Source organism: Elephantulus edwardii, unplaced genomic scaffold (genome assembly GCF_000299155.1).
Source record: "Elephantulus edwardii isolate Elephantulus edwardi_28Jun2011 unplaced genomic scaffold, EleEdw1.0 scaffold00098, whole genome shotgun sequence".
NCBI lineage: Eukaryota > Metazoa > Chordata > Mammalia > Macroscelidea > Macroscelididae > Elephantulus > Elephantulus edwardii.
In genome coordinates, this window is record NW_006399848.1 from 1,489,289 (window position 1) to 1,506,880 (window position 17,592).

At 39.1% G+C, this 17,592-nt stretch overlaps 1 protein-coding gene across 3 annotated transcripts in view; it reads left to right on the top strand.

Moving 5' to 3' along the window:
* Positions 1-1,010: 1,010 nt before the first annotated feature.
* Positions 1,011-17,592, top strand: part of RUNDC3B (RUN domain containing 3B) — a 163,075-nt gene continuing 146,493 nt past the window's right edge. For all 3 annotated transcript variants that reach the window (XM_006891445.1, XM_006891446.1, XM_006891447.1), the window contains exon 1: positions 1,011-1,491. In XM_006891445.1, the coding sequence (XP_006891507.1) occupies positions 1,379-1,491 (113 nt within the window). In that variant the 5' untranslated portion in view covers positions 1,011-1,378. The remainder of the gene's footprint in view (positions 1,492-17,592) is intronic.

A 17,592-nucleotide genomic window follows, 5' to 3' on the forward strand; every position in this document is an offset into this window, starting at 1 on the left:
TACGACTTCAAATTAAAACCAACGAACACTCTTGGAACTGATTTCATGTACAGCATGGGCCCTACCCTACCTACCCTAGTGGAGGGTTGTCATTTAAGAGTCACTTACTTGATAAGCTGGGCATATTGAGAGAAAGGAAAAGGAATGTCAGGTTGCGTGAAGGCTGGAGAACGTGATTTGATACTCTCACCCTTAACACGTAAGACAGAGAGGCGATGCTGCAGCTATGGAAAGTGGGTGCCACGTTCTGAACATACTTGGTAAGTGCGACACTCTCGACTTCCTTCTGGGAGCAATCTGGCAAGGTCTAAGCCAAGTGGCCCTCAATTCACCTCCTCCCCCCAACTCAGTTGGAGTCGCTGCTGAGAATGGAGGAAAGCTGTACACTGGTGCCCACTCATTCTTTGGAGCGTGGTCAATGCCGGCTGCAGCCTCTGATTGAGATCGGGATCGGGAGGCAAGAAATTCCAACCACCAGACACCCCAGGAGAGAAATTCAAAGGGTCCTTTTCCCTTCTTTGGCTATTGTGTAGCTGGGATGGGCATAAAGACAAAAGGTACCCTCTTCCCAAAGGAGTGAGGCCATAAATCGCTTGTGGGAATTGAAGCTAGAGGCCAAATTTAGGATTATCCTGGAGATGCTGGATCTGCCGGTAAAGCTAGGGATCTCCGCTATTAAAGCTTGGCTACCAGCCTCGGGTCCCTAATCGGTCCCCTGCCCGGTAATCCGAGGCTTCAAATCCCAGAATACCCGCGCAAGGAGCGGTGAGATTCCCCCGCGCGCCGTCTGCGGCACGCGGAGGGCGAGCACGAGCCCGGCGTCTTGACAGCTGCCCACGCGCCCAAGTGCTGCGCGAGCGCGTTACTTTAAAGGCTTTGGCGGTAAGCCCCGCCCCTAGCGCGCCCCGATTGGCTCCAGGTGGGGCGGTGTTGGTTCCATAGGTGAAGAGAGGGTGGGGATGCGCGCGCGAGGCCGGGAGCCTCTCCGCAGCGACGGCCAAGCGCTAGAGGTTGGGCGTGCGGGACTGGCGGGCACGCGCGCGCGCCGACCGCGTAGGTCCTGTGGGCAGCAGGAGGGCGCCCGACGCCGACCCGCACGCGCGCTCAGGCGGAGGTGGTGCGTGTGTGTGAGTGTGTGTGTGTGTGTGTGAGTGTGCGCGCGCGCGCGTGTGTGGGGTGCTTGGATGCATAGCGCCAGCTGTCAGTGCCCGGGCGCTCGTCCCCCGCCGGCTCTCACACCCTCCCTCTCTCCTTCCGCGCTCCTTCCCTATCTCCCTCCCGCGGCTCCAGGTTAGTGCACGGAGCGAGAGCCCAGAGAAGCAGGGGTGGGGGGAGAAGGGGTCGCCCGAGACAAAAGGCGCGCGGGGGTCAGCCCGCCATGGCCTCCCGGAGCCTGGGGGGCCTGAGCGTGAGCCGCGGCGGCGGCAGCAAGAAGAGCCTGAGCGCCCGCAATGCTGCGGTGGAAAGGAGGAACCTGATCACTGTGTGCAGGTACGTGGCCCGCCACCGGGGCTTGGAGAGGGAAAGTGGCACCGCTGGCTGGGGACAGCGGGTGGACACGGTGGCACCCGAGTCCCAGGGATGAGGGGCCGGCGCCCCCTGAGTGTCTAGCGCCCCCAGAAATCTGGAAACTGTCGAGGCCCTAGACTTTCCCTCAGTTCCAAGGCTGCAAGCAGCCAAGGGTAGGGCTTGGGGCGGGGCTGGGGGAGGATTTGTTTTGAACGTGCAATCTGGTGTCAGAATAAAAGGAGGAAGAGCTTTTTCTCTTGGTGATCATTAAGAGATCAGCCAGCTTGTGGTGAAGTAGTCGTTAACTGTGATAGTTTACCTATATCAGAGGGCGGTTTGTTATTGTTTTGGCTTGTTTACAGATCTAGGCATTCATTTCATTCCACAAATATTGAGTGCCTACTACACTCTGTGTGTGTGTGTGTGTGTGTGTGTGTGTGTGTGTGTGTACATGCACACGCACGCTTGCGCTCCACTTTTAAACTCAGTGCTAGTGTGTTTCTGCAGTTGTTATTAGGAGTGGGACTATAAAGCATATCCTTAGGTTAATTTATTTCAATTCTTGCCTTTCTTTAAATATATTTTACTTATATATGAAGTATTTTCTTACCCTGCAAAGTCTAGAAAGACGAACATAGTTAATGTCCGTAATAGGCCAAGTGTTCAAAGATAATGGATTTTAGTATGCTAATAGATTTTATTGAAATTCCCCTCCCTGGTTATTAAAAAAAATTAAATTCTAGACATCACTCTCTGAGGAAATTCTCTGAACTGTTAGATTATTTTCAGATCACCTTGTTCCATCATGCCCATCATCATTAGCTAGCATTGTTCTCAGAATCAGAGGATGATGAAACCTCTGTCTTTTGCAATTTATATCTCTGTTTTGTTCTTTTTCTTGCATAAGCTGCTTAAATAGAATGCAGATATTTGTACTAAGACTTAAATAATTTACGGTGACTTTAAAAAAACGTGTACGATTACAAATGTTTACCAATGCAACCAAAAAACCTCTCATTAATTGTGAGGACCCTTTGAGTTGTAAACTACAATAACAAAATCTAGTTACTGTTTGGGTACTTCAGGATGCAATCTTTTAATGGAGCTAGGTTGTATTATTATTTTTTCAACTTTGTTAACTTAAACAATTAAAATAAATAGAAAATCAAGCAAGTCTAATTTTATTACCTCTATTTGAGAAAAATTAATGAAGATGGTTTTAGTCAAGTTTCAACATATACAGTGCTGCTTTGGGTAATCTATAAAGGCCCATCAGCTCTAAGGTTCATCAGTGTATTGCTCTCATTTTTTTTCTTGAGTTTTTCATTTTTTTAAATTACAACTTTCAATTATAGCATCTAATGTTATACACTGAATGATTAAATTCACTGATGAATAATACTCTTTATTTTGATTCTTTACTTTTGTCTTATCTAGTTTTGATTAGTTTACTATTCATTTGTGCCATAATCAGAGGGCATTCAAGAGAAGAGACTTCAACTTTCTTTAAATTGCAACATTATAAGTAAAGTTTAAGGAATTTCAGTCACATCACACTGATTTGCCTGGGAAGCTGGCTAGACTAGCTGTATTTTCATTTGCATAATTATTATTTTCTACTATGAAAACATAAGTGCTGACTTTTATTCTAGTGTACCCATAGGTTTTATATAGTGTTGTTAGATGCCAGAGAGTTGGTTCTGGCTCCTAGTGACCCCGTGATCAGCCAGGTAAAACTCTGTCCGATACTGTGCCATTTTTGCTAAAACCTGTTGTAGTCAGTGTGTCTGTCCATCCATCTTACTGAAGGTCTTTCTCTTTTTTTCTCTCCTTTTCCGAGCATGTTATCTTTTGGGCCCTTCCTGATAACATCGTCAAAGTATGTGAGATGGAATTTCATCATCCTTGCTGTTAAGCAATATTCTGACTGCATTTCTTCCAAGACAGATTTGTTTGTTCTTTTGCCAGTTCATGGCATATTCAATATTCTTTGACAACACCACATTTAAAAGACACCACTTAATATAGTTTTGATGGTTGTGTGCCATCGAGTCAGAACTGACCCATAGCTGACCTTCCAGCAGGTTTTCAGAGGCAGTTAATTGCACAGGAGGAGATTACGCAAATTTCTGGATTGGAAGTTGTCAACTTGTGTATTTATAGATGTGTTATATTACTAAAGAATCTCTCCATGTCTAAATGTTGATGATGAATACATCTTATCCATATCTAGTGATGGGGTTTGCTTCAGAGTAACTATAGGCTATTTGTACGTTTTTGGTATGAACATGCCTCAGATTCAGCAAAATGGGCAAATCAAATATTTATTTCTGTTGCTTGTCTCTACTTTTCAGAGTTACTGAACCCAGGGTATCTCCTACTTATCTCACTGTCTCTCTCTCTTTTGTGTTGAAAATAGACACAGCAAAGCATACACCAAATCAACACTTCCTACAGTGACATTGGTAATATTGGTCAAGTTGTACAATCACTGCCAAAATAGTCTAGCACTGTTAATATAAGTTCACTATGTTATTGTTGTTATGTGCCATTGAGTCATTTGCTACTCATAGCGACCCAATGTATAACAGCCCTAAGCCCTGCTCTATCCTGTGCCAATCTCACCATCTCCACCGATTACCCCAGTTACTGAATCAATCCACCTCATAGAGCGTCTTCCCCTCCTGGGCTGCCCCTCCATCTTCCCAAGCATAATGTACCTCTCCAAGGACTGGGCCCCTCCTTGCAACTTGTCCAAAGTATGTCAGACGAAGCCTCAGAGTCCTTGCTCCAAAGAACAGCCCGTTTAACCCTCTCCAGCATGAACCTGTTTTTTTTCTTAGCAGTCCATGGCATACTCAATACTCTTCTCCAGCACCACAGCTCAAGGGCATCAATTCTCCTCTGTCCTCCCTAGCCATTGTCCAACTCTCTGATGCATAACAAGTGATTGAAAAGACCATGGCCTGTATCAGGCGCACCTTAGTCTCCAGAGTAACACCCACCATTGCTCTTCAGTACTTTGGAGAGGTCCCTAACTGCAGATTTTCCCATCGTGATACATCTTTTAATTTCCTGGCTGCTGGTGCCACGAGTGTTGACTGTTGTTCCCTCTGACCCCACTTTTCCCATTTCCTGGTAACCACTAGTTATTTTTCATGTCTGTATATTTGTATGTGATATAATTGAGATTATACGGTGTATTTTTCCTTTTGCGACTAACTGAATTTATTCAGCATGATGTTTTCATGGTTCATCCACGCATCAGAACTTAATTTCTCTCCTTTTATCTCTTAATAGATTATTTTTCATTGTTGTATGCCAAATAAGAGATCTTTAAGTTGAGCAGAACATGATTTAATGGAAATAAAATGGAGTTCTAAATTGGCCTTTTCACTAATTAGTTGTGTGGCATTGAATAAGTCTTAGTCTTCTCATTTTTCAGTTTTCTTACCCTAAATATGTTGGATGAGGTCATTGGTAACCTTCAGGGACAGCTCTGAAGTTAGTAATTGCCCTCTAGTAAAATTTGTTCATGTTTGGTTTTAATTTCTCCAAATCGTAGTGGAGTTTAATAGTAGCTACTTGGAACATGTATGTGTTTGTGAAACACTTCATGAACTGTGTGTTTCATCTTGTGATTCTTCGTTAATGCTGTAGAAATTTACAAAACAAAACAAAACAAAATCAAAGAAACAACAGAAAAGTCACCCCCACAAGATATTTTAGTGTAACTTTAATGCTTTCCTTAAACAGTCTCTGTAAATTCTCATTTGAATTTTACAGCCTTATTATGCGAGTCACCATTCTTTAGGTTTAAAACCTTATGTAAGTAGAATACTTAGGGATTTGAACTTTTGAGAGAGATTAAGTAGGCAAGCCAGGAAATAAGCTTAATTGAAGTTTGATTTAATGAAATTGTATATGTGTATATAATTATCTTATCAAGGGTTTTTAAAATTAACATTTCCGTATGATAGAATAATAACATTTCTGTGGCACTTGTCTTAGCAAATAAGTGCTCTTGTACCATGTATTGTACAAACAACAATAAATAGGAAGTAGGAAGATGCCATATGAGTACATCTCCATTCACCCTTAGAATATTAATACCAACTAATATTTTCCCCTGGTATTTCACAGTCTGGAAAAAGAAGATTGCTAAATGCCTTCAGGCTTTTTTAACTTGCATTTTTCACTCATAGAAAATCAGATATTAGTTACTGTTCTAGCCATTTTGAGCTTCATAGTTTTGTAATATGCTTACATGTTACTCTGATTAACAAGAGAGATCTAAGGAGATGTATGAGCTAAGCAGGAAAGATGACAAGGATGCTTTCCAAACAAAATTGTTTTTACTAACATAGACATAGTTTTGGGGAGATCAGGATATTATTGCAAAACAGTGTTGGCTGGACTGGTCATATGGATTTAGTAGGTGTTTAAAAAAAAACCCCAAAACTGTGTAGCCATGATACAAAACCCAGGACACCCACCCACCCAAAGAGCCAAAGAATAGTTCCTGTGTAGTTTCTCTTGGAACTCGACCACCAAGTGTGGGGACTTTGCCCCAACAAAATTGTAAGCACTGTTGGGTTTTGTGTAAGACTCTTGCTGTAGCGTGGGTAGCTATGATCAGGGAGTCTCAACTACTGGTGGCTACTAGTTACTCTGAGATTGTAACAGCATTTTACTTTCTGTACAACAAAGGAGCTTTGTAAATAAAATCTTAACTTTTTTTGGGGGGAGAAATCTGTCAGTGTTATTTCAAATTTCAGTAACTGTTTCTGGGAGATGATTCTGATTCAGAGTGACTTAGGATGGAAGAAAACTGCCTATAGTGTTTCCAAGGCTGATTTTTAATGGAAGCTGACTGTATTATATTTCTCCTGTGATGTGGCTGGAGATTTTAACAACTGACCTTTCAGTTAGCAGCCAAGAGCTCTTGTGGCCTATTGGCAAGAAGCTGCGCTGAAATCCCAACTGCACACAGTTCGAATCCACAAGCCGCTCATGGGAGGAATAGAGGCAGTTTCCTCCCATATGATTGACTGCCTCTGAGAAACCACTGGTGGGTCCGCTCTGCGTCAATTCCAATTCTATGATCTACAACAGCAACAACTCATTCAAATTACAATCTCAGCCTAGCACATTGATACTGAGGTGGAACCAGCTCAGATCCTCTACTGGGTATTTGGGGCTGTAAATCACATAGGAGGAAATTGCTTACCCTGGGAACCACTGGTGGGTTCAAACTGCCAAAGGGGTGCAGTGTTTGGGTTAGCAGCTCCGCTTCCCTACATCCTAGGCCACCAGCATGGTCAGGGACCAAGATACAGTGATCTTTTTCACGTAAGTGATGTTTGAGTTAAGCATAAAGAGCTATTGTGCTTTACTTGAGGTTGTATCATGCAATCTTCTCTATAATTGAAGTTTATCATTTAAGTACTCAAATTTAAACCATTTAACAATAATACTGAAGACATTTTTCAATGCATTGCTTACAAATCTTTAAGAAGACTGCATGTGGTATATTACAATATTTTTAAATAACTTTATTCTGGACCTGTTCTTGTGAATGTGTCCATTTTACAGTCCTTGCCCTTGAGATGCACAGGACTTTTTGCCTCAGAAGAGCTCTCTGTGTGCTTTTGAATTCTCTTCCTACCACGTTAACTGTTGCTTCATTTAGCTCTGCTTACTTCCAGCAGGTTTTTTTTTTTCTCCTTCCTGTCTGCCATCCTGACTGGCTGATTATAATCTGTTATGAACTTAGAAAGTAGATAACTAAATTTATCATTGTGTTTAAAGAAAAAAAAGCAGCCAGAGGCTGTGTTAAGTGGGTGAGCTTTAGCACCATGAACTTCTAGACATTATAGCTGTTGAATAAACAAAGTCTGTTCCTAGGCTTGAACTTGTTGGGTAAATTGTAGATAACATGGAATGTTTCTTTATGTTACTGGTAATATAATCCTTTAAATAACTTTAAACTTAGTGATCCATTTTTCTATTTACTATTTATTTTTCTATTTACTATTTAAGTAAGCCTTGGCTAGAGTAATTATAATATTTTTAATAAGCATTCTTTTTGTTGTTCTCAGATACTATTGAGTTGATTTCAACTCCTAATTAGGCTGTACGGTATAGAATTTAGAGTAGGGACTTAGATTAACATTAGTTAATATTTATATGGTGCAGGTTCAGTATCATTTCCAAGGATTGTCAGTATACTGTTATACGGTCACAGTAGAAGTAAGACCATCTTCTTTTTAGCAACTAATTTTCTGTAGTCTTCTCAGCATTCAGAACAGGTCATTGGTTCTTTTCCAAGTTAAACTTAGTTTGTGCTCAACTGATAGCAGAAAATTTGTGCTTCTCAGGTGTATTAGGGAGTGCTTTGTTGCTAGGAGCTCTGGTTGTTGCTGTGGTTAAAAGCATTCATTTTCTAACCAGAAAGCCAGCTATTTAAACCCATCAGGTGCTCTGAAGAAGGAAGGAGAGGCAGTCCGCTTCTGTAAAGATTTACATTCTTGGAAACCCAATGGAGCAATTCTAAGCTCTGTTCTAACATACAGGGTTATCATAGGTTAGAATTAACTCAGAGCCAGTGAGGTTTGTTTTGATTGGTTCCCTGCTGCTTGACACTTGTCAAAAGTTCTGTAGAAATTTTTGAAGTCTGATCCCCTCTATTTTCTCTTAGAGGTTTATAAAATATATCCTGAGTCAGGACCCAAATCACCAGGGAAGTGGATGTAAAGACTGTATTGCAACCCCCTCTGCTATTCATATTTTCCCCAGTTGTGCATGGGCAAAGTTTCATCAGCTCACATTGAGCCTTGTCATAGAAAAGCGCCTTGAAGTTACTGCCAAAAATGTTGATCATTATGTCAAAAAAGTGTGTTCTTTTTTGTGAAGATGTCTGTCGGAAATAGATCTTATTTTAGTGCTAAAGATTGCTGGTTTTATACACAAATATTCTGTTTATATCTATTGCATGTAGATGAATATGTAACTGACAAGTTCTCTCCACACCCCCACCCCATATGGCCACTGGAAATTTTATTGAAAATCTGCTGTCAGAGGCCTCTCCAAAATACTGAAGAGCAGTGATGTCAGTTTGAACACTGAGGAGTGCTTGTTTCAGGCCATGGCCTTCTCAGTCTTCTGTTATACATCAGAGAGCTGGACAGTGAATAAGGATGACAGAGGAAGAATTGATGATTTTAAGTTGTGGTGCTGGAGAAGAGTATTGACTATCCGATGGACTGCCAAAAGAAAAAAACAGATATGTTCTGGAAAGGGTGTAGCCAGAGTGCTTCATGGAGGCAAGGATCATGAATCTGGGTCTTTCATGCTTTGGACATGTAGCTAGGTGAGGCTATTCCTGGGAAAAGGACGTCATGCTTGGAAGATAGAGAGTCAGTGATGGAGAGGAAGACCCTCAATGAGATGTAATGACCCTGTGACTTCAGCAATGGACGCTGGTATCTCAGAGGTGATGAGGATGGCACAAGACAGGGTAAGTTTCAGCTTGGCTACTCGTAGGGTTGCTATGAGTCATACTCAACTCGACAGAACGGTAAAAAAAAAGTAACCAAATTCTTTCCAGTTCAGCAGTTTTTACATGTACAATTCCATGGCTTTGATTATGTTCGGTGTAAGCATTACTAGCATTCATTTCCAAATATCTCACAACCCATGAATAGAAACGCAGAGCCTTGTAAGCAGTGTCTTCCTTGCCATCTGTTCTTGGCAGCCACTAGTAAACCTTGGTCTCTATTTAGTTTATACACGTGGAACCTAGCAGTGGTTATCCTTTTGTGAGTGATTTATTTACTCCAGCATCATGGTTCCTTTGTTTCCCCAATGTTGTAGCATATATCAGAGTTTTAGCTTGTCTTTATGGCTGAATAATACTCCATGATAAGAGATGTGCCACATTTCATTTGACTATTGATATATTTCATTTCTATAAAATTCCTTCTAGGAATCTTTTTCAAACTAAATTTGAAGTATTAACATGTCAATTTACATTTTAAAAAAATTACGAAGATAGTGACTATTTTATTGATGCTACAAATTAATTTACAGGAAAAAAACAAGTCTTTACAATGTTAAAACTTGCATGTAATCCATGAACATATCACTCTATACATTTTAATAAATTACCCTAAAAATGTTTTAAGTGGTTTTGCATACATAGATATTGTACATCTCTTATTAGAATTGTTTTTGCATTTTGGATATTTTCTATTTTGTTATACTTGGGAAAATATAAACTTTTTTTAATTGTCTGGTTGAGTTTCTTGGCTGATATATAGACATAGAATGATTATTAAATAAACGTTTCTTTTGCCTAAGATTACTGGTTACTAAGGCCTGAAAGCAGGAGGCAAGGTAGAATCACTGTTTAGTTAGTACTGAGTATCTCTTTGTGGTGATGGGTTATACGCTATCAGAGACTGATGATGGCGGCACAGCATTGTTCAACAGTATCATTGAATTATGATAGTAGTACAAATGTTGGTAAATGGTTACATTTTAGCAGTAACAATACCAGTTTTGTAGACTTAATATTACTAAATTATTTTCTTCAGAATCTTAAGTTTTTGTGTCAACTGCTTGTTTTACTTCTCTTCATGTTTTCAACTTTATATTTTTCTTGTTTGTGTGTCATAAACTGCTCTCACTAGGACTATTCATAATATTTGAGAAAGCATTTGGAATTTTGCTGTTAATTATCATGTTTGCAGCGGGCCTTTTCTTCTCTCTATTCCCAAATTGCAGAGAATTTTTATTGTAAGAGCATACTTAATATTTTATTATAAAATAGTCATTCTATATCTATCATAAAAATGCTTTCTTTCCAGTTTCCCTGTAATGTAACTAATTATATTTATTAATTTTTAAATGTTATACCACCTTATAATTTAGAAAAAACCCATTTAGTAGTGATATATTTTTATGTATTACTGGCTTCAATGAGTGATACTCTTTTGGGATTTGTTGATAGGCATGTTGGGCTGTAACTGCCCTTGGAATATACCTTTTTAGATTTAGTTCTTAAGATCTTACCCCAAAAAACTAGTTGAACGGTATTCTCTTCGTTGAGAGGTATTTTTTTTCTGTTCTGTAGAAGAATTTATGTGAAATTCATGTAGTTATTCTCTTAAACATTTAGAAAACAGTCAAAACCACAACTTTTCTTTGTGATAAGAGATTCAGTTTGTGCACAGATGCTGAATGATTTATTTCCTGTTCTTGTGTCATTTCAGCATGTTTTCAAGGAATATATCCATTTCATTTATATTGTTAAATTTATTGTGAAAGCTTTTCTTAATTTCCTCTCAATATCTTTTTATTGCTTGAAGGAACTGTAATAATGATCCATTTTCCCTTGATATTAATAATGCCTACCTTTTATAATATTTTCTTTCATTAAATTTGCCCTAGTTGTCTATAAATTTTATTAAACTTCTTTTAAAGCCAACTTTTGACTTTTTGTTTCTACTTTGACTCCTCTTCATGTCTTTTCTTCTGCCACTTTACTTGAATTTGAATTTCTAGTTAATTTATTTTTTAATATCTTGTCGTGGAAACTTGTATCATTTATTTTTCCGTTTTTGTTCTTTCCTAATATATGCATTTTAAGATTCTATATTTCTTTCTTTGTCATTGTTTTGGGATAGCTCACAAGGCTTTGAACATTAAGTCTTCCTAATGTTGAGAGCTCTGCTGGTCTAGTCCTTAAGGGGTTTGTGCAGCTAATCAAAGGCTGTGATTCTCTGGTGGTTTGGATGCAGCCGCTGTGGTGGGAAGATGGACAGTTACCTCTTGTGCAATTTACAGGGTCAAAAACTCAATGAAGTGTTAGCTGGGTGTCAGTTCTAACTCCATTGAAAGTATGAGTTATTAATTTTAAAATGTTTCCCAGTTTCTATTTGGATTTCACCTTTGAATAATGAATTATTTTAAAATGTATTATTTAATTTGCAAGCAATAGATGGCTTTCTGATTACCTTTTAGTTACTGATTTATAACTTAATTTCATTGTATCTTCACCCAGTAGTATTGTGTCAATTTAGACCAACCCTATATGTATAGATTAGAATAATTCTATTCTGTAGAAAATGTAGCCTGAAGTACTTTCAACCTTTGAAATGTTTTTTTAAAAACATATTAATTTTAAAGGACACTTACAGAGATTTTGGATTTTCACTCATTCATTGTTGCACTTTTCTCCCTGCCCACCCCTCACTGTCTCCCGCCCCCAGTTTGCTCTTCTCTTTGAAAAGTAAAAGAAAAATTCCTTCATTGATATACAATCCCCGCACCCCAACTACACTCCATTATGCATCCTTCATTCTGGACTCTCGTGATAACCATAGTACCCTATCATATATCACTTTTAAACTGTTCTCTCCCTCATCTATTCTTTGAAATGTTTTTACTTGCTTTGTGATGCAATGTATAGTTAATGTTATTAAATATAATGTACACAACAAGTTATGGCTATGTTGAGCAGACTCTGGAGAAGATGAATTGACACTGGAACTAAATTAATGAAGGTAATTGTCACAGACACACTGGCTCAGCACAGGGCAGGTTCAGAGCAGGTGTATGAAGGGTCTGTATGAGTTGCAGACAACTCAATGGCACATAACAACGACATTTACTATTTCAAGTTTTGTCTTGAGAAATGTATAAATTTTATATTTCTTCATTTCTTTCTCTTTTCAATACTTATCTGATTTTTATTATTTTTTTTACTTATCTGGATGTGCTCACTAGTCTATGTCAGGAAACTAAGAGGGCAGCTGCCTGGACGACTGACTAGAAGAGATCAATGTTTATTCCTGCTCTCAAGAAAGATGATCCAGCTGAATGTAGAAATTATCAAATGGTGTTATTAATATCACATGCATGTAAAATATCTCTGAAGATCATTTAGAAATGGCTAGCATATAGAGAACTGTCTGATGTTCAAGTTGAATTTAGAAGAGGCTGTGACACCAAGGGTATCATTACTGATGTCAGATGGATCCTGGCTGAAAGCAAAGAATACCAGAAGAATGTCTATTTGTGCTTCATTGACTAGGTTAAGGTTTTGACTCTGTAGATCCTAACAAATTATAGCTAACATTGAGAAGAATGGGAATTCCAGGATATTTAATTGTGCTTGGGCAAAACCTTTATCTAGACCAGGAGACTATGATACACAGAGCAAGGGAATACTGTGTAGTTTAAAATCAGAAAAGTTGTATATCAGGGTTGTGTCTTTTCTCCAAACCTATTCAACCTATATTTTGAGCAAATCACTCCAGAAGCTGGACTCAATGAAGAAGAATGTGACATTAGAATTGGAGGAAGACACATCAGATAACCTTCATTATGTGGATAACCTAACCTTGCTTACTGAAAGTGATAAGGACTTGAAGCACTTGCTGCAGAAGGTTAAACACAGAAGCCTTTAATATTAATTGCATCTCAACATCAAGAAAACAAAAATCCTCAGAACTGGACTGGAAGACCATAATAGATGGAGAAAAGATTGCGACTGTCAATGACTTCATCTTACTTGGATCTGCAATTCATACCCTTGCGTGATACCAAAAGTCAGGAGATCTGTGTTGTAATGGGAAAGTCTGTAGTTAGGGACTTATCCATATTATTGAGGAATAATATGTCAGTCTGAGGACTAAGCTGTGCGTGATTCAAGACATTGTCCTTTAAGTCATTTGTTATGCATGTGAGAGCTGTGCAGTGAATAAGAGTGACAAGAGAAGAATTGATACCTTTTAACTCTTGTTGGAGAATAGTGCTGAGTGTCCCATGGACTGCCAAAAGAACAAACAAATGTGTCTTTGTGAAGGTGCAGCCAGAGGATTCCATGGAGACAAAAATGACGAAACTTCATATGACATACATGGGAGAAAGATGGGCAGTCTTCTTTTGTTACATACAGCTTCTCAAATCCAGTGGAGAGTTTCTATGAGTTAGAACTGACCTGATGTCAGTGAGCAGGTTTTTATAGTAGCAACTTCACTCCCACATTCACTCATTGCCATGGAGTCAGAGCTGACTCAGAACCAACCCTCTAGGAGGTTTCTTTGGCTGTAAATCAAATAGGAGGAGTTTTGCCCATTTTTATTCTACCAATTCCCTGCTGGATTCTAACTTCCAGAAAGGCATGACCTTTGGGTTCAAATCCACCAGCTGCTTCACAAGTGAAAAATAACAGTATCCTCTCATGCAGTTCACAGCCTATGAAAACCCACTACAGATTTGGTTATGAGTCAATTCCAATGGGGTGGTAATGAGATATATTGCTTCTTGTTAAGAGGGACCAGTCTTTGGAGAAGGATATCATGTTTGAAAAAGTGGAGGGAGGAGAAGACCCTGGATGAGATGAATTGACACAGTGACTAGGGCCTCAAGGGCAAATGTGTTGGAAACAGTGAGATTGGCTCAGGATAGGACAGGATTCAGACCTATTGTGCATAAGGTTGCTTTGAGTTACAGGAGACTTGATAGCTCATAACAACAACAGTCTTTACTGAAGAGGTAAGTGCCATATTATATGGAAACATGGAAAAACTTAAGAGTTAGAAAACCCAAAGAGGAAAACATGTTTGACTTTTTTCAAACTGAGAACTAAATAAAAAATAAAGCTTGAGTTGCAATTTGGAAGAATTTGATAGGCAAAGAATTTAAAAACTTAAGAAGCTTCAAAATAAGATGTAAGGAATATAAAATTCCACTCCATAAATGTCATAGAATTAAGAACTTACAGTAGTGAAGGTAGAAATCAACTTTCATTGAAGGTTTTGATATATAACAAGCCTTTAGGAATTGGTGGTATTCCAACTGAGATGCTTCAACAAATGAGTGCAGCACAGGAAATGCTCACTCATCAGTGCAAGAAATTAGACATCCATCTAGTCAACTGACTTGGAGAAAGTCGTACAGTGTTCATTTCAAAGAAAAGTGATAAGCAAAATGCAGAAATATTTAACAACATTGTTAGTGTAATATGCAATATAGCTCTGGTGGCTAGTGGCAAGAGGCTTCATTGCAATCCCAAAGGCATGAAGTTCAAGGCCAACAGTTGCTCCACAGGAAAAACGATGAGCAGTATCCTCCTGTGCGATTAACTGTTTCTGAAAACCCACCAGAGGGTCAGCTATGAGTCAGTTCTGACTCTATAGTATAGAACAACAATATAACATGTAAGCAAAATTTTGCTAAAGATAACAAAAGATATTTGCAGCAGGACCATGACAGGAAACGGCTAGAAATTCACACTGGATTCAAAAGAGAACATGGACTAGGAGATATTGATGCTACCAGATGAATCTAGGCTAAAAGTAGAAAGGTGTTTACCTTTGTTTTGTTGATTATACAGAGACAATGATTGTATGGATCATAACAAAGTATGGTTAGCATTGTGAGGAATGGTAACCCCAGAACATTTGATTGTGCTGATGTATTACTTGTATATAGACCAAGTGACAGTTTTTTCAGTCAGATCAAAAGGATATTTCAGGGCTTAAAATCAGGAAAGGTGTGCACCAAAGTTGAATCCTGCCACTGGTTCTACTCTGTATGTTGAGCAAATAATTGGAGGAGCTGACCGTTTGAAGAGGAATGAGGCATCAGAATTGGAGAAGGACTTTTTAATAACCTGTGATAAGCAGATGACAAAAGCTTGGAAATTGACTTGAAGCACTTACTGATGAAGAACAAAAACTACAGCCTAAAATGGGGATTATAAAATAAAAATAGCATAAAACATCAAGCAAAACTCCTCACAACTGGACCAGTAGGAAACATTCTGATAAATGGTGAAAAAATTGATATCAAAATTTCCCCTATACTGGAATCCAAATCAACATTCATGGAAGCATCAGTCAAGAAATTAGTTGATGTATTCTGGTGAATACGTATGCTCCAAAATATCTCATTAAAATTTAAAGGCAAAAGATATCAACTTGAAGACTAAGGTGTGCCTGACCACATTCATGATACTTTCAGTTGTCTTATATGTGTGCGAAAGCTGAATAATAAAGAAAGAAGACCCAAGAATGCATTTGAAATATGTTGTTGTTATGTGCCGTCGAGTCATTTGTGACTCATAGCGACACTATGTACAACAGCCCTAAACCCTCCTCTATCCTGTGCCAATCACACTACCTCTGACACACCCATCCCGATTACCCCAGTCACTGAATCAATCCATCTCATAGAGGGGTCTTCCCCTCCTGCGCCGTCCCTCTACCCTCCCAAGCATGATGTCCCTCTCCAAGGACCTGTCCCTCCTTGAAGCATGCCCAAAGTATGTCAGACAAAGCCCCACAATCCTTGCCTCCAAGGAGGGGCTTGGTTTAATCCTCTCCAAGATGAATCTGTTTGTTTTCCTGGCAGTCCATGGTACATTCAGTACCCTTCTCCAGCACCACAACTCAAAGGCATCAATTCTTATTCTGTCCTCCCTAGTCACTTTAGTCTCCAGAGAGACACCATTGCTCTTGAGTACTTTAGAGAGGTCCCTAACAGCAGGCTTTCCCATCGCAATACGCTTTTTGATTTCCTGACTGCTGGTGCCAAGAGTGTTGACCGTGGAGCCGAGCAAACTGAAGCTGTGAATAGTGTTGGCAAAAAATATTGATAATTCTGACCTCATAAATTTGTTTGGGAATTAGGACAGCTAGAATGTTCCTTAGAAGTGAGTATGACAAGACTTCATGTAATCAGGAGGGACCAGTCCCTAGAGAAAGTCAGTAAAAAAGAGAAAGACCCTCAACAAAATATTGACACAATGGTGGCAACAGTAGGCTCAAACACAGCAGCAATTGTGAAGATGGTGCGAGACCAGGAGGCAGAGCTTCCTTCTGTTGTTCATAGGGTCTCTATCATTTGGAGCTGACTCTCGGGCATCTAACGCCACCACCTTCAGTGTGGTGTGAATTACTGTGATGATTTCAGATGCTTTGGTGTGCTTTAGTTATCTTTGGACAGTAATTTTATGTAAAGTGTTCTATAACAGCAAAACCCACTGCTCTTGGGTCCATTCTAACTCATAGTGGAGTTTCCAAGTCTATCAGTCTTCATAGAAGCAAACTGCCACACGTTTCTCCTGTTGAATGACTGGTGTGTTTGAATCACCAAGTTTTGGCTAGCAGCTGAGTGTTTACCTGCTGTGCTGTGAAATAGTACACATGACGTCTTTTGTTTGCATGTTTACTTTTGGAAGCATCTCGTAATAAAAGGTCATTATGTGTTCTTATAAAAGCATAAGAATGTCTATCTTTTCTGCTTGGTTGTCTGGTGCATATGTAGCAATGTATACTGAGTGACCATACCAAAGATATTAAAAATAATTTATGCTTTAAAAGTAGGTTTTTTCCCAATTTAGAATACAGTAAATTAACAGTGTAATAATTTTATCTGGTTGTTCACAATAGTTTTTAACAAAGCTATTATTAAGACATCGTTGTGGGAAAGAAGGAAGGTCAGAGAAGGAGGGGCAGACCCTCGACGAGACGGCTTGACGCAGTGACTCTTAACAATGGGCTTGAAGCATATCAGAGATGGTGAGGATGGCACAGGAGAGGGCAGGGTCCAGATGTGTGTTCACGGGTCACCGTGAGTCATGGTTGGCTCGATAGCACCTAAAAGTCACCATTATTAAGTTACAAATCTATGAGTTACTCAAAGCACAGTTTTGCTAACAACCTAACTTTTTTGGTATATTGCCACAGGGTAAAAAGAGTTCATGCTCTTTTAGGCTTGAAGATTTTAATCACATTCTTTCTTATGTCTACAATAATGAAAATTTCCTTTGGACAATGAAAGTGGAAAAGAGAATCTTTTTAAGCAAATCTATTTAAAGACTGAGCTTAATTTTAGAACTTTTCATATTTTTTTATTCTTGAGTAAAACCTGTTACGTGGACTCACTTTGGTATTTTTAGATAAAAATCAAATTGTCATTTCATTATTTTAAAATCAGTCATCTTCAGGAAATAGATGACTAATGTTAATACATCATTATTAGAAATAGCTTAACATCTGTGTAAAATTT